The following is a 26,420-nucleotide window of genomic DNA, read 5'->3' on the forward strand; positions in this document are numbered from 1 at the left end:
ATTCTTATATTTCATGTGAAAAGGTATGAATTTTGACACTGGAGGAAAGGTCAGGTCAGGAGGTGAACCAAATTATATTTATTTCATGACAAACTGGCCACTAGATTAAAAACTGTATTGACATGGACTAAGGTCATGTTACTGTAAGTGGAACATTTAGCTTAATGATGGCTGTAGGTGGAAGGTCAGGGGTTCACATAAATATACATAATGTCTCAGGCACAAGCATATTCATTTTAAATTGAATGAAAATCTGGCCAGTGGGTGTTTGCATATGTGATATGTGCAGTGGATCGAAGTAGATAAAAAAAATGTATAAAGACACAGACTGTCACCAGCTGTGTTTTTTCAGGCATTAAAAGGTTCCGCACACCTTCACAGGTGTTTCTAGTTATTATGGTTAATTAGACTTATGCAAGGTTGAAGGTGGGTGTGCTGGGAATTACACAAGGTTACCAAACCTAACAGGTGTAACAGGAGAGTGAGGGAGATGCCAATCAAGCAGTCTGTGCATGCACACTCAGTCCTGAGTAGAGCTCAGGTAAAGTAAGTGAAAACATGCATGCTTAACAACTGAGCAGGCTTCAACATTTATATCGTAAGTATGCTAAAAAATATGGATTTCATTTTTCGGTTTCAGTTTGTCTTCTTCTGTCACTGTCTCCTCATCCTTTTTTTATTTCATTTTTTCTCTCCTTTTCTGTCCTGTTCTAAAGATCTTTCTCTCTCTCCGCTGTCACAATGTCTCCCTCTTTCTTCTCTCTCTCTCTCTCTCTCTCTCTCTCTCTCTCTCTCTCTCTCTGTCTGCTCTGATTGACTGTCATCACATCTGACAGCACAGGCAGGAGAAAGATGATAAACAAGACGTTTACACCAAGGAGACGTCTTCAGCTGTCCACACACAACATTACACACTGAAGTGCGCGCACACACACACACACACACACACGGACAGGACACAAACAGAGCGGAGGAGAACGAGGGGAAGATGCAGCCACACACAGTCAGAGTTAAATTTGACTGATGGCTGTCAGGGAGCAGGAAACCTGTGACACCTGTCTGCCTTAAAGTGATAGTTCACCCAAAGTCTTGTGATTTTCAAACTCTCAGGCTCGAGAGATGGCAGTAATTTGTTCCCTTGTGGCAAACAGAGACTGTGGTCAGCAGCTTTATCAGAGCTTTACTGCTGAAACCAGGTGCCTCAAATCTGAAAATGCTTCTTTGCCATGCAGGGTACTTACAGATGACTCATTTTTTAGTGAAAGGGCTTGGACTTGAAATTAGCTTCACTTGTTTTCACAGCAGGAAAAAAAAAATACAATATCACCACTGCAGCATAAACCACTTCTTAGCCATTATTATGTATTATCAGTATGTTGCTCCATTTGTGTTGATTTTAACAAACATCTGAGGAAGTTGAAGGGGAGAGGAAAAGGCAAGAATAGGAGGAATGAAGCATCTGTTGCCAAAGATGGAACCATTGATCTGAAGAATACTTAACACAGCACTGATTCAGCACCGATTACTGGACAGAAGCGCTAATTGCCCATGGAAAAGTGCTCTTTCCACTTCTGCATAGATTTCTACATTTAAATCCTGCCTCTTTACTGGTGTTTCACATATTTATTTCGCCCCATTCAACTGAAAGGTGTCGAATCCTTTTATGTGCTTGAGTAAGTTGAGAAAGTATTGTAACCTCAGGGCTGAACCACATGCAAATACAATTTCCAGGATTTTAAAATAATGCAAAAAAAAGTTCATAGATCCTAAATCAATTAGTGCTAATTTATGGGCAGAGCAAAGAGTTTTCTTTAGGCAAATTATATGAAGAAAATGGGCTAGTAAATGCATATGATGAAACAAACTGGATTTTAAAGTCATAAGTAAAGCACTGTTGATTCATCAATTAGCCATGCATCATAAATTCAAATATTAGCAGAAAAATGCAAATGTGGTGCATTGTGATCAGCACTGGAATATTAGTGTGTGTATGTATAAACATGGGGGAAGGGGAAAGGAAATGTGTGTGAGTACTTGTTTTTTTCCCTATATTATATATAACTTCTGGACTGGACTTGCTGGAACCAACAAAAATGAACAAAAAAAAGCTGACACCAGCTGATAACGGCCTACTGGACTACCAGCAGGTGGAGTGGGCCCCTACTCATCCATACTAAGGGGCTGAATACAGCTGATAACGGTCATTCAATCATCTGATGACATTCGAACCATGTGCCGTCATGAACTTTGTTCAGAAAACGAGCATTTTAAATTCTATTTTACTTTTAAACATGGGTATTATTATATGGTTATTTCAGCATACAGTTTATTGCAATTAAATCACTTCATAGTATGTTTAGTTTGGGTGTGTACAAATGTATTTGGCAATCATCCGGACACAGTTTCGAAATGGCAATAACACTGTCAGACATGACATCGTTAAGTTTTCAGATGTATTTGGGACTTTTACAACAGTAACAAAGCAGCAACTGTGAGTGTTTTTGACAGTTTTGCCGTTAGAGCCAGCGTTGTTTACACTGTGAGTAACATGAATAAACACAAGTGTGATCCTGCAGTCAAGGTTCTGCACACCTGTAGCACACTAAGTAAGGCTTGTTTTAGACTAGCTGATGGATGAAAATGCCTTTTATATGTAACTGAAGCAGAACCATCAATATAAGTTCTATATATAATTAATTTGCCCTCATGTCTGTATTACTGCCTCATCTGACATACAGTCTGTGTGCATTCTCACATATATATTTATATATTGCACAAGTGTATGTATTTGTTGCATGCTAGGATAAAAACAGACACTGACTCACCTTAGCTCTTTAAAAGGCTCGGCTCTGACGTGTGGCGTCTCCACTGATTTGCTAAACACAGCTCCTTCTGCCCCTGAAATCACAGAACACAACATCAGACACAAGGCCTCCATCAATTGAAACCCAAAACCCCTCCTGTCCGATCAATGGACATAATCTCTGAGACTCCGCCAATCTATACAGCTCCAGTCAGCACGAACAGCACTTGCCTCGTCCTGCTGATAACATGGACTCACACACATTTAATAGGGAAGAATACTCTGACAGGATATCAAGAGGGTATTTTTAAACTAAAAACCTTATTTCATCATGAAGGGGAAAGAACACTAGATTTAAAGATGCTGCTACGCTCTGAGCAACACTGACAATACAGAAAAAACAAACTCCAAAATATGCTCTGTTTACTGTGACCGGCCAGTTTTTTGTTGTTCAGTAGACTAGATTTCAACGTTGCATTTTTATTCATGACCTCCTGTAGGCAGTGAGGCGACTCTTAAAAGGAGTTCACAATATGAAGCAACAGGACAATGTTCTGTGATCGGATACGGTTTATGCATTTTTAAAATAACATTTGGTCCAGTATACTTTTTTAATTATTGATTAACATTACAAGCAACCACTGTAAGGAGAACAAGAGTCTCATAAACAACAATGGAGTCCCTTCACTGCAGGAAAATCGTACTTTACGGTAATATGCAAACTAAATGTCCAGTGGGAGCCACGTTCAGCTCAGAATTATGCATCTCTCTAAGAAGGCTTTACAATATATACAGCAAACCACATGGGTGGGCAGACATGCAATATGTGTTACAATTAGAATATAGAGTAACAGACACCAATAAATACAAAGCAACCACGATAAAAAAGTACCATGCATGGAAAAAAAGAAATAAATGAAGAATTAAAAAGCTATTAGCAGAATCCACCAAAACGAACACTAGTAGCATCTCTATGCATTATCAATGTATGCCACTGTCCTGTTAATGCTGCAGAAAAGCAACAATTGTTACACAATTTGTTCTCTGATCTCTGCTTCTGTACCCTGACTCCTTCCTCTGTCTGAACAGTTCAGTGAGTGACAGGATGAAAGATGAAAGGGTGCACTGTGACGTGCTGTGACATGACACAGCAAGTGCCTGTCTCACTTTAAACATAATAAAAATCTGCAACAAGAAGTAGTTGAAGAGTTTGAAGAGCAAATTAGAAGTGAAAACTCTTGCGTGTTTGCTAAATGTTCGATGCTAATCACCTCCAATTAATTTCTACTATGCATGCTAGTATTAGCACATTAGCATGTTAGCAAACTGCATGTGATATATCTTCAAATTATGGAAAGAAATTGGTCCTAATGCTCATGATGAATGCACAAATTGCATTTCATTTTGTGCACCCAATGGTTTGTGGACTACCGTTCTGAAGTCTCAAGATTGGCATTTTTGTCGTTGCCATCTTGGTTTTTGTAACCAGTCTAAGTGCAGAAGGGATTGGGAGCCTATGATATCTATTAACACTGCTGCTAGGTAGGTTGGCAAAACTGGCACAAAATCACAAAATAAACAGCCGACTCTTCAGGGTGTCTTTAAGTACAAGTGAATGCTGAACAAAATTTTCAAGCAACCGAAATAACTGAAATAACACTTTTAAAGGGTGAAAGTTCTAAGACAACACACATTAACACAGTGCACAAACATGCAATGTAAATTCCATTGCATGTTTGTGATGAAGTATAAGGTAAAAAAACAAAGTAGTATTCAGTTCAGACCCTCACCCTGAGGCTTTGATTGACTGAAGTGCAAATACAGCAGCTCAGCTTGAGTAAACTGAAGCATTCAGGTACATCAAATCAGCAAAGCATCAGGTGCAGATCAATGGCCATGATTAAATGTGTGTTTCAAAGTGTTTGAGGTGCTGCTGGGAATCCAAACACTTCTCACTCTGTGACACACAAGTTCCAGCCTTGTCAATGCAGTATTTGTTCACATTTAGCCCCACTCCAGAGTAATAAATTGTATGTACAGGTAAGGACTCACTGTCTCACTTAACACTTCAAACCTTTGACATGTTCAATATGGGACTGTCAAACCACCCTTGCCTGCAACAGGGGAACAAACAGGTTTTCCGGTGACAGGGGAGTTTGATTGTTAAGCCTTCAATGTTGTTCAGAGACTATCAAATAACTAAAATCCATATTTGAAGATGGAACAGTACAGTACTGAAGTTTCTGATATAGGTTCCAGCCTGTAAATGGGTTTAATGCCTGCCACCCCGAAAATAACATAGCAGACTAATCTTATGTTAGAATATGAGAGTAGAAAAAACAAGTTTTTTCAGCTGGTTAATATCTAATTTGACTTATTTCAGTATCAAATAGTACATCAGGTTGTAGTAGGTTGTAGTTCCCAGTGTCCATATATAAGCCTGGTTCCTAACCTTTGCTCACATCTCAGAGTATTTCAGTGTTTAAAGTCCAGTTTGGCTCGTTGATGGGTTCCCCAGTTGTAAAAACAATTGAACCAATCAGCGCTCTGTAAGTGTAAGCTGAGATAAGATCCTTTGTGAATGCAGCCCCATAAGTAATCATTATTTCCCAAAGTTTCGGGTGCATAGGGAAAGCTGTCAAAAACTACAGCCATTATTTTTGCCATTTTAATTGTGCAACAACAACTAAAATAAACAACTTAAGGGCAGATTTAGTCATGGCAGGAGAAGTTTGACAAGTTCTGAGTATTTTTCAGTTTAACAGGCATTTAATGGTTGAGTTTCTCTAAAGTCTGGAGATGTTTACAACACTCTTGTTCCTCCTGGGAGCTCTCCATAACACAGCTCAACCTGTCAAAAAGTCAAGGAAATAACATATCTTTATGCAAAGTGGGGCTTCGGCTCGCCCATGTGGGATAGATAACTCTCCTCTTAACGACTGCTACAGGTGGAGCCACTTCTGTTCCCCTTTTTTTAAAAAAGGGAAATTTAATTTTTTACACCAAAGTGGACTGAACTCTTGTTCTTTATACGTTCTGTAAAACACTAATTTCTTTGCAATTACTGGGTCATTTCTCCAGTGATGAAGTATTGCAATTTGGTTTTGCAGTTTGGAAATAAGTGGCAACAAGTGGTATATATTTATGAATCTAAATATTAAAGATTAATGTCTAGGATTCTCTTAAAAGCAAAACAAAACTGAAGGCTTACAAAAAATCAACTCCTAGTAGCTCATGAAAGCTCTGGTGACATTTAAATACCTGTTCAGTCAGTTAGAGCCAGAGAACAGAGAGGACGATGTAAAGTGAAGTGGAAGCTTCAGTGCGTGTCACTGCCTCTTTCCTGCAGTCAAGTGAGTGAAGATAAAACACAAGCCTCACATTAGAAATCCCAGCTCTCAGTCAGAGTAAAAGGAACAAAGAGCCCTTTACTTTGCTTCTGGCTGTCACTTTGCCTTAAATCGCTAGTTTAAAGGATAAAACCAATGTCATTTTATTTTATTCATACCACCATTTTTTATCGCCCATTTGGAAGACTGAATGTATGTATGTATGTATGTATGTATGTAGCTTTAAAGAAAAAAATGTGTTCTTTATTTTTAATGATAACTTTAATATTCAAACACCTCCTGGATAATTCAAAATGATAAAGCACTCAGTGATAAATGATTAAGCGTTATTTCCGAGCAATATGTTTGTATCTGAATCTCAGCAACTATTTTTGTGGAAAATACATTCCACAGTGCTGCAAAATGCAAAGCTCTGCAATCACAAAGCCCTCTCAATATGCCAATCAGGAAAAAAAACACAGCACTATTATTCTGAATAAAAAAAAGTTTATCCTAAATCCATGGGGAAGTGAGTCAATTTGCTGAAATTTGTTCAACGTAGCTTAACTTTTAACTTCACTGTAAATTAACTCCTGAAGATTTTCATCAAATAAAATATTTTTTCTTGATGCAGATTTTATTGTAGCTGTTGGAGTCAAAGACTTTATATGATTATGAGTGACATGACGACTCCCTAAAAGTCAAGCCAAAACATCTTGATCGCCCCCTGGTGGTTGGCTGCAGTATAGGTAACAAGCCCCGCTTTCTCAATGTTCGCAGCTGGGACAAACATAAAAGTCCAAGTACAAGATGGTTTATGTCATGACTTGCAATTAGTTGGCCGTCTGTGTGGGTGGGAGCTCAATTTACACCAGCTGATCACTACTGCGCAGGCTCTGTCTGCAAATGGGCAGCTGGCAGCTTCTATATCTGGGGTATTTTGGCTTAATTTTAAACTTTTGCACTGGAGGAATGGAACAAAAAGGATCAGCCACGGTGAGCTGTGAGATAAAGAGCTGCAGGCTGCAGATCTCCAACTCCTCATCAAGGCAACCAACTGAGCAAATTAGTTCACAATTTTCTATTGATATTACGGAGACGCCTGTGTCCACCCATGTGTTCGAAGCACTTGGCCAGTCATCTGTCGGCGAACAAAATTAATGACATTTACTTCAAGGAATCAGCTTGACCACCTGAGGTAACCCTGTCCCCTTCTGCACTCTATTTGACTATATAAGACACATTACTTTCTTTATTTTAGAGAGTTTCTTTATAGACCGTGTGGTAAGAAGGGCGAGAATAATAAATCGCTCGACACATGATATACACTGATATTAACTTATGGCATTTACTTTTTTCACCTATACATATCTGCCAAGAGAAGTTACAACAATGTGCAGTGGAGAAATGACAAAGATGTTTGTGATCATTCAGGAACAGTGACCCTAAAACTGAAAGTTTCAATCTTGAAATGTCTTTGTCACAATTGTGTAATAAAAAAATAATATGGGATCATTATGAACATCTTTGTTCATGTAAAATTGTATTATCTAATAGATTGTTGTCAGAAATAAACGTCCAAATCTGTCAAATATAGATCACAGTATTGGTCTGGCTCCAGCTGTGTGATCGACATTGATGAAGTGTTTAAAGACCCGACATTTACTCACATTAAATGTCACAGATTATTGACATTGTGACACTGCAGATGTTTATATTTTTTTTGCCCCGGTGTCTTTATTTGTATTCAGCAGAGCGTGACGGCTCCATCCATGTGCACCTCTGTGAATAAAACTTGATCTATCTGATTTTCCGATCACAGGCTCCACATGAATACTGAGCAGACAGCAGCAATACGTCACAGCACTGACATGTTCATGGACCGGTGGGGGGGTTGGGTGAGAAAATAAATGATGCCATTAAAGATTAATGCATCTGTCTGAGCAGCTGTGTGTCCATGTGTATCTCTGTGTATGTGAATGCATGTGTACCAGTGTGTGTTTATGAGGTATTCGTCAGACCAGGGCTAGATATCATCAGTTTTGGCCTGAAGTATCTTCAGAGGTGATGAAATACATAGATGCACAAGGCACAGAAGAAACTCCCTGCAGGAATAATTTCAATGATTTGTGACGGTCGTGGACTATACGTGAGCAACAATAACCGAAAATCTAAATCCTGCATTTATCTTGATGCATTTTGGTGCATAAAGCTGCACTGCTTCACTTATATCTTCACATCTTCTATCTTTCAGTAGGGCAAGTCAACAGTTGAGATAATACTGCACAGATGTAATATTCCACCAAACACAAACATTTTTTTTTTCATTCTGGGTTTCATGAACGCCAGCAGTCTTATCTTTTAAAACCAAGTCTTCGACGTGTATCTACTGTTCAGCATCACCTGCATAATTCATGTTTACTATCACCTGCTCATTAGTCAGCTGTTTAGCTACCAGCTGCCTTCTAACTTCTAATTGTGCACGACAGCCTTTATTACCTGTTCCTGTCGTTAGATCTTGACACTTCTCACATTTACAACCCTCTTTATGTGACTAACATGTTGGTCTTGTTGATTCAACCAAGATCTACTTTTCATGTGTTAGTTAAAGGGAGATTTGTTCTCTATTGAGACTTTTTAAGCATTATCTACAATTCTACAATGTCATTTAGCAGACAATTTTATCAAAACCGACATACTTTTGAGAGTTCATACAACACAAGCAAAGATCAAGTCAGAAGACAAACATGAGGAAGTGCCATGGGTTAAGTTTGAGTCCAATAGGACGTAGGTACTATTTTTTTCCCCATCCGTGTAGATTATGTTTAAAGTGTTCAGTAAAGAGCGTTTAGTGTTTAGTCTCTTCTTAAAGATTGAGAGGAACTCAGCAGATCAGATGGAGTTTGGAAGTTCGTTCCACCACTAGGGAACTACAGAGGAGTCTAGTTTGAGATATAGGGCCCTGCAGCGGCGGAGGAGCCAGATGCATTTGGTGTATGGACCTGAATGAAGAAGTTCAGGTAGACTGGAGCTGTGCCAGTTGCTGTTTTGTAGGCAAAGACAGGAATTTGAATTTGATGTGGGCTGCAACTGTGCAGAGATATGACTAATGGAGTGACATGTGCTCTTTTGGGCTGGTCAAAGACGCCACAGCATTCTGGATGATCTGCAGAGGATTGAAGGTGCACGCAAGAAGACCAGAGATGCCAGTTTAAGAGTTGCAATATCATATATTATTATATATGTATTATATATATATATTATATATATATAGTATATATTATTGTGGAGTTGTGTTGCATGTATGGTCCAGGGTGTGATCTTCCGAAAGTTGTCTAGGGAGAATCGACACCCACGTTTAATGCAGAACTGCACAAGTTGCTTTGATTTGAGCTGAATATTAATTGGCTGATATAAAGCGGGACGAGCAGAGATGACAAGAAACTCAGTCAGAGAGGTTAAGCTGAAGGTGGTGTTCTGTCATCCATGGAGAAATTTCAGCAAGGCAAGCAGCAAGGCTGCTCCCCAAACAGCAGAGCCTTTTTCCGGCAATAAAACTTCACGTCCATGTGCTATAAATGGTCACTTGTCAGTCACATGTGAGTACGACACTACATTATAAATCAAGCACAGAATAGATACCAGTGGAGTAGGGCTTCACGGCCTGGTTACTAGTTAGACCACGTATTCCATCACTGCTCAGCTTAAACACAGTAACCGTCGACTGAAAAGAAACTCAAAGTAGTCTCTGCAAATCAGTTCTCAATCCCGTTCAAATGATAGAAATTTGTTTCATATCCTGCTGTGGTGAAAATATACAGCTGCTGTATATCTGATGGTGATAAAAGAAGGAAATCAAATCTACAAAGACATTTTGGATTCAGTCTGCCTTCACTTCATTGTAATGCAGAATGACAACTATATTTCACAGCATTTCATGCATGCAGCTATACACATACCCACACATATTCAGTTAGATCATACATGAATAACAATGTCACATTCCTTGCAGACACGTGAGCTGGATTAGCATGTGTAGTCACAAATCTTACTGTATGCATTTTATTAATGTATGTGTAGGCATGATGAAAATAGGAAGCATGAAAAGACAAAGTGTTGGTGGATGTAATTATTCACCACTGACATCTGCATCTCTAAATTATATCCTATTCAAGCCACTGGTGTAAATGATGACTGTTCAGTATGATCACAATGGGACCTGTAGCATTCCAGTCAAAGTCAACAGATGCGTATAAATACTGCAGACGGAAGCTTGACAAGTCTGTGATGCTGTTGCCGATGTATAACTGTGAAATTATGAGCGCTGACTGGACATCTAACTGCATGATACACACTCATCTTGTCAAACAAAATCCCACTCTCAAGCTGTTGGATAGAGCCGTTTTGTGGTGTTCGATGTGTTCCGTACTGATTTCGTGATGAAGTAGCGAAATTAACTATCATGGTGCACCCGCTCTTTCTTCAGTCTGCCTCAACCGCCTACACTGCAACTGATGATTGCCTACATTTTCCAGAATGACTTTGAAACCTTTGGGAAAACTAGACTGTTGTCTGTATTCATAGACAAAAATAATAAGTGAATTAAAGGCAGGTTCACTCTGCACAATTTTTTAAATTACAGCAAGTTCTCCAACATAAACATCAGAAGAGGTCGTGTGTCAGTACCACAAATTACGGCACATATTAATGTAGAGCGGCGTGGCTCACGGCACAACCTAAAAATAACACACGCGTACGGAATGTGGTTGTAAAAAAAGGCACACCTGGTTGAGCGCGTACCATAGAGGCATTGTCCTCGTAAGCGGGTGGCCCGGGTTCAAATCCGACTCGGAGCCCTTTCCCTTCTTTCTCCCCTTTCATTCTGTCTCTATCAATAAAGCCCAAAAATGGCCAAAAAATATCTTTAAAAAAAAAAAAAATCTTCTGGTAAGGCATGATAAGTTAGTTATGATTAGTTAGTTATGATTAGTTAGTTACAAGGGTCAAATGACTGCCGCAAGTAACATAAAAACGTAAGTTAAGTTAAAAAACATGACTCATGTAACTTACGTAAAGAACGTAACTTAAGTTAAAAAGGGTTAGTCCGCCGTTTGTTCGACCCATCCACCGCCCCGTCCTCCAACCGAACGGGGGAATCCACCCTTTTAAACTTTGCTTGGCTGTCAATCACTTCTACGTCAGCAAGATGGCGGCGGCCGCCTTACAGTGGATGGTGAAATTCTTAACTATAGCTTGTTTTTCGCTGCCTGTACACCACACCTATATTGACGATTTTGACAGGACAACAGGCTGTTAAAATAACAATAAAATACAACTTATGGGGCGTCCAGGTGGCTCACACTGGTAGAGCGCGTACCATTAAGGCTGAGTCCGTGCTGCGGCGGTCCTGGGTTCTAATCCGGCCTGAGGTCCCTTTGCCGCATGTCCTCCCCTCTGTCCCCCCCTTTCTATCACTTTCAATAAATGCCAAAAAATAAAAATAAAATACAAGCTATTAATTTAAATCTTAGTGCATCTTCACCATTAGGAATGGATTTGTTAATGAATGTATGATATAAACACTTTGTAGTATAGTTTGACACCAATTGTTGAAAATGGATAAAAAGTCTGGTATGTACTAGGATTAGGTGATGTGATAGTATATATATTTAGTAAAATGTGTCGGTAGAGATTAGGCAATACCGTACTGCGGTACCTGTGATTGACAGGTCGTTAACATGGCAAGCCGTCATCAGGACAGAAGCAAAACAAAACAATGCGTATCCACGGCACTGTGAATTAGTGTTGGGACAATGAAGCTTCGCGAAGCATTTGTTTTTTTTGACCCCACGTCGGTCTTGGTTTAAAAAAAAGGCTTCAGCAATGGAAATTGAGTGGGTTTTCAGCCCTTTGTTGAACAAGGAGTGCCATCTCTTGGGCTGCGTAAATAAAGCAAATGCTTAACGAAGCTTCGTTGTCCCAACACTACTGTGTACATCTAAATAGCTGTGAACTTGTTTGTCGTGTTTTTGTCTCAGAACTTTGACCCTTTCCCTAGGCCTGAAGGACCAGGAATCTGACATCATCGCAGGAGCTGCAAATGTGTCTAAAACCAAACTTATATGGCACTACATTATGGTTGAAAAAATTAATGTTGGGCTCTCTAGAAGAAACTCTGCCTCACATTTTTTTTAATGCAGCAACAGCAAAACTGCACTTGGGGTCACAGTCATCACAACAAAATTGCACACTCCTGGAGGTAAGTATATAACATCCCGAAGACAGAGAGACCTGCCTTCCGGAGCCGTGCAGGACCAGGAAGTTTAATATTCACCCATTTAATATTTTTCTCTTTTTGCCCCGCATTATCTTTCGCTCTCATTCCATCATTTGCTTGCTCTCATTTTGCTACTGCAGAGTATAATATTCTTCCCTTTTAGAATTTCAGTCAGACCGGAGGTGTAGCCAGCAGCCCTTTCTAATAAATAGCCAGCACACCCCGCTGAGATGCTTTGCCCTTTCTCCTTTGAATAGTATAAGGAAATCAGCAGCTTTTATTAAGGGGGGCAATTCTCCACCTCAACAGTAAGTTTAGGCTGTCAAATAGTATATGCAGCCAGCGGATTAGAGAAAGTAAAGAGAGAGAATGGAGATCAAAGTAAGCACTGAATATAAAAGCAAAAGGGAGCAAAACAGAGAAATGGGAGACGAAGAAAAAAGCAGAGAATGTGAGAGAGCATGCCAGGAAAAAAAGAGGAGAAAGAGAAGCTAACTATGGCAGCAAGTGACAGATGGATCCCTCTTGCTCAACTCAAGTTAGACTCGTCACATACAGTATGCAGCCGACGGATTACAGACCGCTACGAAAGACGTGACAAGCCACCGACAAGTTCTTCCACACTGCAGGTGAATATCAATCATTTACCCTGGGTCATATCACTCCCCAACTTCTGCCTTTCCTTTTTTTCCCTGCCTAAATATGCTGACAGAGCGCAGAGACACTGCCAGCGGAATGACAGGCAAGCCCGACAGTGATCGGCGAGAAAGTGAGAGACATTTTAACAATGCCGGTGTGGCATCGGCGACGGAGGATACACAGCAGACACCCACAGTGTTAGCTGCATCATCCCAGCCTGCACAAAGTGACGAGCTGTCACCCAGTGTCAAATAATACAGAAACAACAGCGTGTGTGCATGTTTGGAGGCAGCGGCAGTGGTTTGGAAGATTATAGAGCCGTTCTTGATTTGGATTAACAGTTCAAATCATAAACTTTTCAAGACTTGTTGGAGGTAAGAGTTTGAGACATGAGAGTAAAGGATTTTTTATGTGAAAGCAGACAGCATGCAGTGGGATGCTGGTCCCGTCTGGTCATCATTAGCCCTGTTCACCACAGGCTGGCATGTGACGCTGTGCCGAAAAGGCCAAATTATCCGACTCCAGGTCATCAGCCTGACCCCAGATCTGTGCAGGACTCCCCCCTCCAAATGCTTCACATTGAGTCTTACTTGCTCAGACCATGCCTCTTCTTCTGTCTTGTCTTATGAAATTCAGCAAATTGGCTCTACGGAAACCATCTGACTTCCCGATCACGCTCATGATTTTGAACTTTCTCTGCAATAATGTCACTCACTAAGGAATGGATGCAAAACAATCACCACATACAAGAATGTGAGTTTAATTGGTGCAGTCTTAGTTTGTTTTTGTAACTTTCTTTTTAAAATACAGTTGAACTCTATTGAAAGTTGCACACAGATTGGATTCCTGACACAAAATAGCATTGAAAATGAATACAGTAATCTCTTATTCATACATTCAAAACATGTGTGAATGGTTTATCTTTACTGATAAAATGTATCCTTTGTGGGTAAGTATGTGTAGCTTACCAAGGCAGCGAAAAGTTTTTATTCATCCACTCTGAAGGATCCCCTCCTCGCTCCCTATCTCTAACTCACACACATACACCCACACGCAGTAACACATCATTGTCAGCATCATCACCACCATAGTTCATACGGGCTGAGAAGTGGTAATCAGTCAGCACCCAGGGACAAAGATGATTAAAGTGACTGCACGAGGAGATGATCTGATCATCTCTCTGTCTGCTACCTTCACACATCCACTCCGTCACCCCCCCAGCATCATGACCACAATAAAGAAAGAGGAGAAAGAGAGGAACAGGGAATGTACAAGCTCAGTAATGTTCTTCTCACTGCAGCAAAAGGTGTCCTAATTTGGATTTCTCTCCCACACATGTCACAGAGGAGGAACAAATTAGCTTCAAATCAAAAAAGTTTCTTTTTACAAAGAAAATTCCATTACGTAGATGCCAGATACTGAATAAAAAGACAATAGCCAGTACATATAGAAACAATGAATCTTACATTATTATCCTACTATCCTCACATGAGAACACAGGTCTTTCAATCTGATTGCAGAATGGGGTAACAGAACTCATCTAATCATGGGATAAACAAAAAGACAAACTAGTTCACAGCAAGATAGAAAGTAACATGATGGCATGCGGTGCAGACACAGCAGTGGTGACAGAGAAAGCTACAGAGAGACAGGCAGGCATTACTGAGCACACAGTGGTTAACCGTCCTTCAATCTTCAACAGAGATTGCAAAAAGATAAGTTAAGAGCCTGGACATTGAGGTCTGTCCATCCGTCTGTCTGTCTATATGTCTGTCTGTAAGTGTTTGAAGCCTGCAGCCGGCAGGGTGGCAGTAATGAAGTGCTGAGCCTCTAATGGGAAAGAATGATAGTGAGCAGGACGTTTGATATTCCTCTGCAAATAGGCCTGCCGGGGACGTCGACTTGAAGAGTGTTGGGCCAAGCTGATTAGTAAGGCAGGGTGTGTGTGCGTGAGTGTGTGAGTGAGAATGTGTGTTTGTCTCTGTCTGTGTTTTAAACTCATTTCAGTTCATTCGTTAGCAATTTGGGCATCTTGAAAATAACATACATAAAGTCGTTTCTGAATGCTCACAGCAAATATTTGATGAGTCTGATGAGTCTATTTCACCGCCGCTACAGCCTATTTAAATGTCACTTTAGTTCTTTCATGCCCACCTTATTTTAGACAATAGACGTTATAATGCCCCAGTGTACAAAATCAGCTCCATAAAGACATTTTTTTACTCCTTTTATGTGGAAGAACTTGACTGAGCCCTGACCTCAACCCCATCCAACACCTTTGGAGTGACCTAAAACATCACCTGTGGGCCAGATCCTTTCACCCAACGTCAGTGTTGGACCTCACTCATGCTTTTGTGGCTAAAAGGGAGCTTAAAGTCCTTTTAACCAGGTTCAACATCTGTTGGGAAGACTGGCACCAGATGCATGGAAGCTGTAATAGCAAGTCCATGGTTTTGGAATGTCAAGCTATCATATATTGTTGTCCTTTTTGAAGGTAGGCAGTTTTGACATATGATGTATCTTTAATAAGCGAAATGACAGCCAAAGTTGTTTATATCTGTTATTTATTACCTGAATAAATAATATTAATATCCACTCCATATGTGCAATTTGTTTTTTCATCATCCGTCATATTTATTTTTACTCTCGTGATACTAAAGATGTTTAAATGCAGTCAAATCATTTACTAAATGGTAATGTGGGAATAGGCTGACTTGCTTGCTTTTCTGGCATCGATGCCTTGTTCAGTATCAGCTTGCATCATTTATTAATGGCTGAATGTGGACTTTCAGGTTCATGCATGTGGAAACAAATGACCAAGACATCAAAAATAGACCCAAGCAGTCACAAGGAATAACTTTTACATTGTTGTTAATCATTAACAGCAAAATGTGTACACTATCTTAGTATTATGACATTGAAATAGTTCAGTGAAAGGTGTGTGCAGGTCTCAGGGGTATCATTTTCCACCTTGAGTTATAATGAAGTATTATACCTCAATGGTATAGCCCCTTAATTATAATTAGTCTGTACTTCAAGAGCTTTAGATCAACAAGAACTCCAACCTAAATGACAGAATAGACCATTTGTCAATACCACCTATAAAGACAAACATCAGCGTTTGACAAAAGCAGCTCGCGGTACAGTGGAGTGTTCTAAAAATAGCCCACACAACATACACGTATGATTCGCTGTTGTAAAAAAGACTGCAGTTCCGCCCCAATCAGGCATCTGTCATTTAAACTGCATATCACTGTCAATCACTACCACTATCCCAGAAAGATGGCTGCGGAAGACAGTCTAAAACGTAAATATAAGTCATATTTTGCTGCCTGTAAAATGTCCTATATTGACGTTTTTGAGGGAAGATCAGTCTGCTTTAGATTCATATCCTACCATCAATTCATTTCACTGTAGGGAAAACAGTGAATGAAATAACCAATCCACCCACAGTCCAGCCTATCCTCCTGTCAAAAACGTCAATATAGGTTGTGTGTACAGGCAGCGAAAAAACAAGCTATATTTACGTATTTCACCATCTGCTGTAATGTGGCTGCCGCCATCTTGCTGACTTGGTAGTGATTGACAGCCAAGCAAAGTTTAAAGGGGTGGACTTTCACCCGGCAGAGCGGGGTTCGCGTCCCATGTGAAAACAGAAGTAAACCATTTACGTTCGTTACGCAAATCACGTTTTTGAATGTAAGTTACGTTTTTTAGGTAAATTGCGGCAGTCACATGGCCTTGAAATTCGAATTGTACCGCGAGCCGTGCCACAACACCTTAATATGTGCCGTGAAACACAAGCCGCGATACGGGCCTACGAGCCTACAAACACCCTATCTCGACGTTTTTGAGGAGAGACCAGTCTGCTTTAGATTCATATCCTACCTTCAATTCATTTCACTATAGTGAAAAAAACGGACATTAAAATAAGCAATCCATCCACGTCACCTTTTTTTTATTTTTTGTTTTTTGTTTTTATGTTTTACATTGAAATGAAGTAAAAGGCAGAAGCAATGTTGGACAGCTTTTAGGCCTCAGAATTCAGAGATACTAATATGTGACATGCTGTTCTCCCAAGGTTACATGTGCTTAGAGCTGTTCTGAATCCAAGACGGATTTCTCATCTGGCTTATGAAGACACACATGTAGCTAAATGTAAATGTTTGTGTGTTACATTGATTCTTGGTTTTATCAAGACACAAGACACATGAAACTATAACACCCTGACTGATTATCTTTCCTATCTATGACTTTCCACACCTCGTAGGTCACGTATGGGACACACAACTTTATCTGTGATGTTATTTTTAAAGCTATTAACAGTTACGGAGGGGGAGGAAGGAACCGTCTGACCATTACTAGCGTTTCCTTTCATGTGCCATTTAACTGTGGTGTAATCAGTCCTCATCTGCTGCTCAGTCGATGAGAAGCCTGCCGACTCGGATCGATACAGCCCACCTGCATTTACACACTGCTCGCCGCCTCCACGCTCGCTCTTTACCACTCCGTTCACTCTGTTCTCCATCCTTCCTCTCATCATCTTCCTCTCTCTCTATTTGCCTCGTAAACATGTACAAACAGACTGCATGAGGGATCGATAAAACCCATCCTGGGGGTTTTATTTTGACTTGCTCCAGCCAAAATATCACGCCTCCTACTCTGAAATTATTTCATCAGTAGTTTCCAAAATGTGACCTCAGTTGTAAACGTACTTTCTTCCTTTATGTACCACCCACCCCTCCATCCTCCCCTTTGGGTAAACATTTCCTTCTGCTCCTGTATTAGTCTTTTCTCTCCTTTATCTTTCCTTTCCTCTTTTTCCCTTTCCTTCTCTCCTTTCCAGTGTCTTATTCCCAGTTATTTCTATTTTCACTATCCTTCCTCCTGTCATCACACATAACTCTATCTTTGCTCTCCAACACTCTTCCTCCCTTTGCTTATTTATTCTTACATCATGTATTCATCTTTCCCTCATTTGACCCATCCCTCTGTAACTTTTTGCCTAATCTAATTTCCTTCCACTTCCCTACCCAAGGAGCCTCTTTCCACTTATTCTCTTCTTCCCTCCTTCATTTCCTTGTTTTCCTGCTCAACCTCACCTTTTCCCCCAATTTTCTTTATTCCCACATTATTCCCAGACTCCCTTTGCTGATGTTTCCCCTCAATATTTTCTTTTTCTTTGCTCCCCTTAGTGGTGATATGTAACTAAGTACATTCTTTTACATTTAACTTCTAATTCACTACATTTTAGAGGCAGATATTGTTGCGAGTAAAAATACTCCTGATATAAATGCATCAAACATAATAATAACAGTAACAATACTATACTATACTATAAATAAAACAATCTCAGAGGCCATTCTGCATAACAACTACTTTCACTTTTCATACTTTAGGTACATTTTGATGCTGATACTTTTGTACTTTTACTCAAGTAAGCTTTGAATGCATGACTTTTACTTATAGTGGAGTCATTTTACAGTGTGGTATTAGTACTTTTACTTAAGTGAGGGAACTAAATACTTTTTTCCACCACTGCTTCCAATCCCCTTTTTCTTACATACCTGCATGTTTCCTTTCTGCTTCTCTCCTCTTTCCTCCTGTCCTTCCTTTCACTTGCTTCTTTCACTCTCCCATACCATCTTTTTACCTTTCAATTACCTGTTAATTTTCTCTCTCTCTTTCCCCATCACTCTTAATGTGCTGTGATCTACCTCATGTATTCTTCTCCTTGTGTTTTGTATGATCCTAACCGGAACCCTTGCCTTCTCCATCCTTTCTCCTCTCCTGTTCTCATTTCACCCCCCCCCCCCCCCCCCCCCCCCCCTTTCACTTAATTTTGTCCTCAATTCCTTCCTTTCCTCTCCTGCAGCTATTCTTCCTGCACGCGCAGCCTCCCTTCTTTTATTTTAATGCTTCGTTCCTTTCCTCCATGTCTTGCTTCTGCGTCTCTCTCCCTCTGCATCCCTGTCCCCTTTCTTCTGCTCTTCATCTTTCTTTTGCCCCATTTCCGTCCTTATTTCATTTCTTTCGCCTCAGTTTTTTCCCTTGGACCCCCCCCCATCTTCTTGCGTTCGCTCTTGTCCCTGCCTCTGTTTTTTTGTCGCCGCAGCCGAGATCAATCAGGAACTTATGAAGCATGCAGCAGGATAAATCAGTGGTGTTTGGAGGCCTCATGAAGATTCACTTAATGGTCTTTCATGTCGGCAGGCGAGTGGTACTGATAAGGAACAGCAGTATCGGAGAGCGAGACAGTGAAAAAGAGAAAACTGGAATAAGGAGGAGGAGGAGGAGGAGGAGGAGGAGAAGAAAACACAGGCAGAGAGAGAAATGTGGCGGATAAAGAAAAACGCCCCAAGTGAGGAGAGTAAATAAAACAAAGTAAAATTGGAGAAGAAAGATTAACAGTCTTTATAAAGCCCATAAGATAGCATTCACACTTGAATTTCAGGCCATCTGCCGCTGAGAAGTTATTTTGTTTACCCAGACTGCAGCCATTGGTGGCTCGGAATTATGGGTATTATAGAGAAAATGGGGTATTATAAAGAATTTCAAAGATATTAAAGAGCCAAAGGGGAACCCACAGTGTACTACAGTGAGATACTGCCAAGGTGAAATACCCAAGTGAAGTACTGATCCAGACAGTGAAATACTGCGGTGTATTATTGCTATACAGATTTGACTGTTAGGTTGAGTAATTTATTGCTCACAAGGTCCTGGGGCATAAATTGATATGAAAGTTCATAAAATTCCTGTAAAATTAAAATCAGTGAGGGGAAGGGTGTTGATGATCATACACCCAGGTTTGGATTTTCAATTGATTGATGTCATCACTGTCCCCTGTAGGCCACCATAGTTAATTCATGGGGGCTCGTCTGACCCAAATGAGAGTATAAAGTGGAGTACTATGTGATCAGAAAGGCAGCCTGAAGCAGAGGATACTTTTGGCACATTATGCGCTGAAAAAATAATGATGAAAAAATATTTTAAAATATGCCAACCATGCATAATGTGTAAATAAATATTGAATCAAATGCATGTCACAAAATGTGATGTTTTAAATTTAAGAAACCACAGTGTGAATTGTTTTGTTGCTTTCAAAAGTCTGAATAAATAAAATAGAAAATAATTAATCTGACCTGGATATTCCTTGACTTTTTTAAAAATGATGATGATTATTATCATTATCATCATCATTATTATTATTATTATTATTATTTTGTTTGACATATTTCAACATTATATTAAATTGGAAACTTAATTTACAGATATGGGCTCTTCTTTAGACATATAACATTTTTGGAACCACATTTAATTACGTTTGTTTTGGAAATAATAATTATGAAAACTAAATTGAGTTGAATGATAGCATAATGTGCTCACATCATGATACAATTCCAGTTAGTTAAGTCCCACGACAGATTAAACAAACACAGTAATCTGTTACATTCACACTATACAGTAATACTAAAGTATTGTGGTCAACAGCTGCTTCATGCTTGTTTGAGCTGAGAGTTGCTCCCTACAGAGAATTGCAGTTTCTCTCCAGACTGTCAGTCAGGTGATGTGGCTGCCGAGCTGCTGGAGGAGGTGACGGCAGCAGTTTAAACCGCTGTGGAGCCTCTGATGTATTTTTCTATTAGGTCTATAACCCAACCAAACATCTGTTCCAAAAACTTTCCTCTGGGAGACCATGCAGGGCCATTAAGACCACAACTACCCGCCACCTTAAAAGGCTCTTCACAAGAGCTGTCAGTCCTCCCTCCCAAGACACACACACACACACACACACACACACACACACACACACACACACACACACACACACAGTATATACACACATTTATCTGCCCAAAGTCAAACTTTGCTCTACGACCTCTCAGGACTCCCATCTGTCTTCACAGCACTGTGCTGGACAATGGTCTGCCTGCACCCGTTTTCATGATGCCATAAGAGAAAAAAAGCTCTGGGTTGTTTTGATTTATTTAACCAATCAGAAACAGATGTGGTCTCCCCTCAAAAATGTCAATATAGGGCGTATGTACAGACAGCAAAATATGACTCATATTTACGTTTTAGATTTTGCTGCCGTCTTGCTGACGTAGCAGTAATTATCGACAGCCACGCAAGTGGCGGATGGCTCACCTGAACAAATGGCAGACTTTAACCCAGGAGAACGGGGTTCGTTTTCCATGTGAAAACAGTAGTAAACATTTTTTAACGTGACTTACGTTACTTAGGTAACTTCTGTGGCTTGAAACAACTTCGCTTCCGCCATTTTGCTACATCTATTTCAGATGAGATGAGATTCAACTTTATTTTCATTGAACAGAGTAACAAGTACTAGGTCAACGAAATGACCATCATCCCGTCCAAACATATACGTAAACATACATACAATATGACAAAGCAGTGGACAGAACAGGAAGACAGGAATGGAAGAAATACAGCATAGGATAGGGGAGCACCATGAGCACATACTCAATACACTTCACAACATGGAAAACTTTTGACTTGCAATAGGGAAGGGGGCTGGGGAAATGGAGATAGCCAGTGCAGACAAGCAGCCATCCGATCCTGCAGCCATGACAGCGCTGGTCACAGACCCGCTTGTCATACTGGGGGTACAAATTGGCAAAGGCGTTGGATGGGGGGTAGTAGGGTGGGTGATTGCCTGTTGAGTCGTCCCAACATATTTGCTGTTAAATGTCTTTTATAACACCTAACCAGGAAGTTTTTTGCCCTAAACCTAGGTCAGTGGTTTTTGTAGCATAATTTTTTTTTCAACCGCGAACCACACATGTATGTATAATGACGTGTGTGCTATTTTTAGAATGATCCGCTGTATCGTGAGCCGCTTTTGACAAACGCTCATATGTGAGTTGCTATGGATGCTACTGACAAACGGTCTATTCTGTCATTTAAGCTTGAGATCTTAGGTTGGCCAAGATGTAGCAACCGTGCCTTTGTAAAATAGACATCACAGAGAGCGGAAGGGGAGGCTCAAACCAACAATCTATCTCCAGTGAATCTGTATACCTTCTCACCAGTGAAACTGAATGTGACTGGCTCCTACTGTGAATTCCACTACTTCCACTAACTGCTGTCAAAATTCCCTCACAATACAAACTTGCACACAAAACCACGAACATAACACATAATTTAAATTAAGATTGCATTTGCACATTTACAATATGTCAGAACAATTCGAAGACCATTCAAAGTTAATTGTCAAACAAGATGAAAGACTGCAAGCAAACTGCAAATGTCACACTGCATCCTAGTCTATAATTAACAGGAATCTCGGCTTAATGGATATTATGCTGAGCAAGTTTCAAACTGTGATAAATGTTTGACAGTCTGAAGCACACAATGCGGCAGCATCACATCACAGCGTGGAACAATCCTGGGCTTACATCGTCAAAACATTTTTGTCACTATATACACATTTTGTATAAGGTTTTTAATTATATTTTTACAGTAACTTCTGCTGAATTGATCAGTTGGTCAGTAGACTAATTGATTCATATTATTTTAGTCCTTTTTAAAGCTTAAATATTACAAGCAGAAAGACAGCTTCAAATGTTTTTTTACAGCCAAGTAGAAGAATTTTTGACATTTATATTTTTATTTTTTTTACTATTTTGTGATATTTTAGAGACTAATCAAAATCAGGTTATAAAATAACTGTTCATTTTAGTCCTCCTTAATACACAATATTTCAACTCATTCTTATTATACTTATTCTCTTTCCATTAATTCTACCTTTGCCTAACACACACGTTGTGTGACACATTGGTCAAACAAGATGTGAAATCACAATCACACTTATTGTTTGCAGCCCCTCATTAAAAGCCATGACTGCTATTAGGTGCAAGCCCAGTTTCAGAGAAAATGTCACCTCAACCCCTTTAATAAGAAACCTCCTGCAAATCGCTTTTGAAAATGCTCCAGGTGGTCCGATGCAGGGAAATTGTTGCAATCCATCTATCTGTGGTGCATTTCCTTCCAGATTTACCAACAAAATTACATACATTTGTATCCAAGAAATCAGCAAGAGCCACTGAACTTAAGTAACTTCAGGTTCCTTTTGCTTGTCCAGCGGTTTTACCCTCATTTCAGTCCCTGAACTTCCTGCCCTTGTCAATTTTATTTTATTCGTACAGCCCAATAGTACATACGCAAACTTGCCTTTCCTTGGACCCTGATTTGCAAAAGGAAGTAAAAACTCTACATGTATCACTGCCTTTTCACTCCACATTTCTCTCTCCATCTGTTTCTATCTCACAGCTGTCCCTTCTATTCTTTCTTTCTGTCGTCGTAGTTATTTTCTTCTTAATAACTCGGGTTATTAAACCTAAGGAGGACGAGAAAGGATGAGGAGGATGAAGGTGCATGTTAGACTTGATATACAGCTGATGAGGGTCAGGGACTGGACAGGGCTCCAGGCTTTAGTCTCACAACAGGACAGTGAGATTGCACATTATCATGAATTATATTTAGCTCTCCTCCATCTCATTACAGCAGGTCAAAGAGAGCTGGAGGAGGATCTGGGAAGAACAGAGCAAAACGAGCCAGTGGACACATTTAACAAGTGGGGGGACGAGGAGCCCGTAGCACTAACAGATGATTAAATCCTCCTTTTTTAAAAGAAAAAAATGACACACACAAAGAGAACTCAACTTCAGTCAAAAATGGCATAATAAATCGTGAAAGTAAGTTTTTGAAAAGCTGAGATGTGATTTAATAAATTATTATATTTTCTAATATATACAGTCAAAACCTGCACTGAAGTTAAAGGTGCAGTGTGCGATTCCGGAAAAAGATAATTCATCGTTGAGTCTCATTCTCAGGTCATCAAATATCAATGCTTTGGGTTAGTGAAACCTAAATACACCTGTTCCTTATATAGACTAACAGATACAGGATTTGATTTTTTTTATATATAAAAAAAAATGTAATAAACGTTTATAAACTTTTGTGGGGGTACATTTACTGGTATTGCTTATACAAAAATCTGAATAAAAGACTGAAGAAACACATTTAATGCATATGCTTCTGTGTACCAGAGCTCACTGGTAAGTACGAAAATTATGCTGTAATGCTATGGCCAGATCTCAACCCACCTGAACACAACTAGAGGAGGCAAGACAATCTTCTCCACCACCATCCAAGACTAAATGCTATAGTATAAACTTTCATCTCCACTTGTATTTAGTATCTCTTAAAGCTCTATGTCCTTTTTCTTCTTGCTATTTATTTTTGTTCTTTCAGTCTGCTTTTCTCAGCTCTTTCTAGCAGAGAAATAGAGTTTTACAATAGAGTCTAACAGATTCGGCAAGGAGCATTGAATTCTCCTCTCTGTGTGGGCAATTATCTGACCCTGGTATGGTTTTTATTCAGGTAGCCTGATACTAAAGGGTTTTTAGACATTGTACATTCATACTATACTAATAATCATCTGCTTTGTGTCACCTCACTGACAGATACAGCAGGAACTTCTTTTCATTTAATATTTTTTTATTACTAATGACTTAATGTCTGATAGGAGTAATTTTGGGGTGTTTTTGGTGCTAATATGAATGAATACATAATTTCACACCTGTTGCTATTGTTGTGGTTGTATATGGAAGTTCATTGATTTACTTTTGTTAGTGAGATGTTTATTGTCCCATTCCAATGGTAATAATTCAATGAATTAAATCATTAATGAATGCAGTACAGCCAGAACCTTGATCCAGCTTATTGAATGCAGAGACAAATAAAAACAACATAAATGGACACAACAAAACCACACACGTCTCTGAACACTTGGCCTGTGTCCAGTCGGAATATTCAATCATTTACTTATGGTAAAATCTTCACTGTGTATCCCTCCCATTCAATCATTGCCTGTTATAATGATAATGAGAGAGCCATATGGCAGACACAAACACAAATGAGGGCAGCGCTCGGGCAAATGACAAGCAGCAGAGTATTTACACAACAAAAAAAAGATGACAATTAGAACATGATGTGTAGGTGGGACAAGTCGTGTTTGTCTTGTTCATGTTTGCTTTCCTGTGTGTGCATTAATCAGCATCTCTGCAGCTGTTCCAGTCTAAGTGGAACAAGCGGAGGTGAATGGATGCAATGTAAGGGGCTCAATCAGAGCTTTTTAAACTCATGGTCAGGATCCAATTTGTAGTAACTGGATATGATTTGATCTTCAAGGCTAGAAAATGACTTAAATCTTTTTGGAGATGTTTCCAACCATCTGTTGCACATAAAAAAAAGTGAAAATGCCAGGAGAAAATATAATATTGCAGAAAAAGATTATATCCTTATCTGAGGTGGAAAAGATGGCAAATCAAAAGAGAGTAGATGCAAAAAGGGGTGATGGGAAATTGATTTTTACTATTTTACAGCAGCTTTTTTTTGTTTTTGTTGTGTGTAGGGATAAAGGCTTTCTGGGTCAGTGTGAGTATGGCCACTATGCCAAAATTACTCCACAGTCCAGCAATGGTCCTGGGGGCTTGGATGAATACCACTTTTTGAAAGGAAACAATGATAATGGTGGTGGAGAGTGTCACAAAAAGGTGTGTTCAGACTTTTTGTGCAGTCTGTTTACTCAACACAGTGTTCCAACTATAAAGACAGGTAGCGATGTACACATTGGCCGCATGTGTGTGTGTGGTGAGCCTGTATTGTGTGACGATCTCTAGCTGTGTAACTTTCCCCTAGACCCAAAACATCATTACAAATATAAGGGAAAGTCTTACATTTAAGATTAAGATTTTGTTTTGCACACACAGCGAGCAGTGAATTTGTCCTCTGCATTTCACCCATCCTTCACACACCAGTAAACACACAATGTTTAGGAGCAGTGGGCAGTACATTTCTGTGCCCGGGGAGCAGTGGGTGGGTGGGGTGCCTTGCTCAAGGGCACTTCAGTCCTTGACCTGTCAGTCCTGGGATTGTCCATTGTGCATAACAACAAAATAACACCCACATTATTTTCCCACCTTTACCTTTCTTCCTCTTTGGACAGATCTCAGATGACTGTGAAAGTCACCTTAGAGTAAAGCATCAGTGTTGAAAGAATGGCATCATGGCTGTCGGTTATGCTTCCATGCTAGATGTTATGACTACATTAGCACTAACTGCACTCGCCTTCTCTCTCACACAGATGGCCTATTACGTGTTGGGGGTATAAAGACAGAGAGCACATTACACTCCTCTACAGCCTATAGGATGCCGACTGCCTGTCATTGACATATAACTGCTTTAGGAAAACAAACAATGCCAGCCGTGATCTTTGCAAACGGCTTCACCAGGGCTCTAGAAACTCGCCTCGTTTGTCAGGGACGGTGCCAGCTGCCGACGCCCG

General features: G+C 39.9%; 1 protein-coding gene across 3 annotated transcripts in view; it reads right to left on the bottom strand.

Moving 5' to 3' along the window:
- sgcd (sarcoglycan, delta (dystrophin-associated glycoprotein)) overlaps positions 1-26,420 on the bottom strand; it is a 327,671-nt gene that overhangs the window by 22,067 nt on the left and 279,184 nt on the right. For all 3 annotated transcript variants that reach the window (XM_059352359.1, XM_059352358.1, XM_059352357.1), the window contains one exon: positions 2,826-2,898. In XM_059352359.1, coding sequence (XP_059208342.1) covers positions 2,826-2,898 — 73 coding nt within the window. The remainder of the gene's footprint in view (positions 1-2,825; positions 2,899-26,420) is intronic.

This window comes from Centropristis striata, chromosome 15 (assembly GCF_030273125.1).
Source record: "Centropristis striata isolate RG_2023a ecotype Rhode Island chromosome 15, C.striata_1.0, whole genome shotgun sequence".
NCBI classification, from domain to species: domain Eukaryota; kingdom Metazoa; phylum Chordata; class Actinopteri; order Perciformes; family Serranidae; genus Centropristis; species Centropristis striata.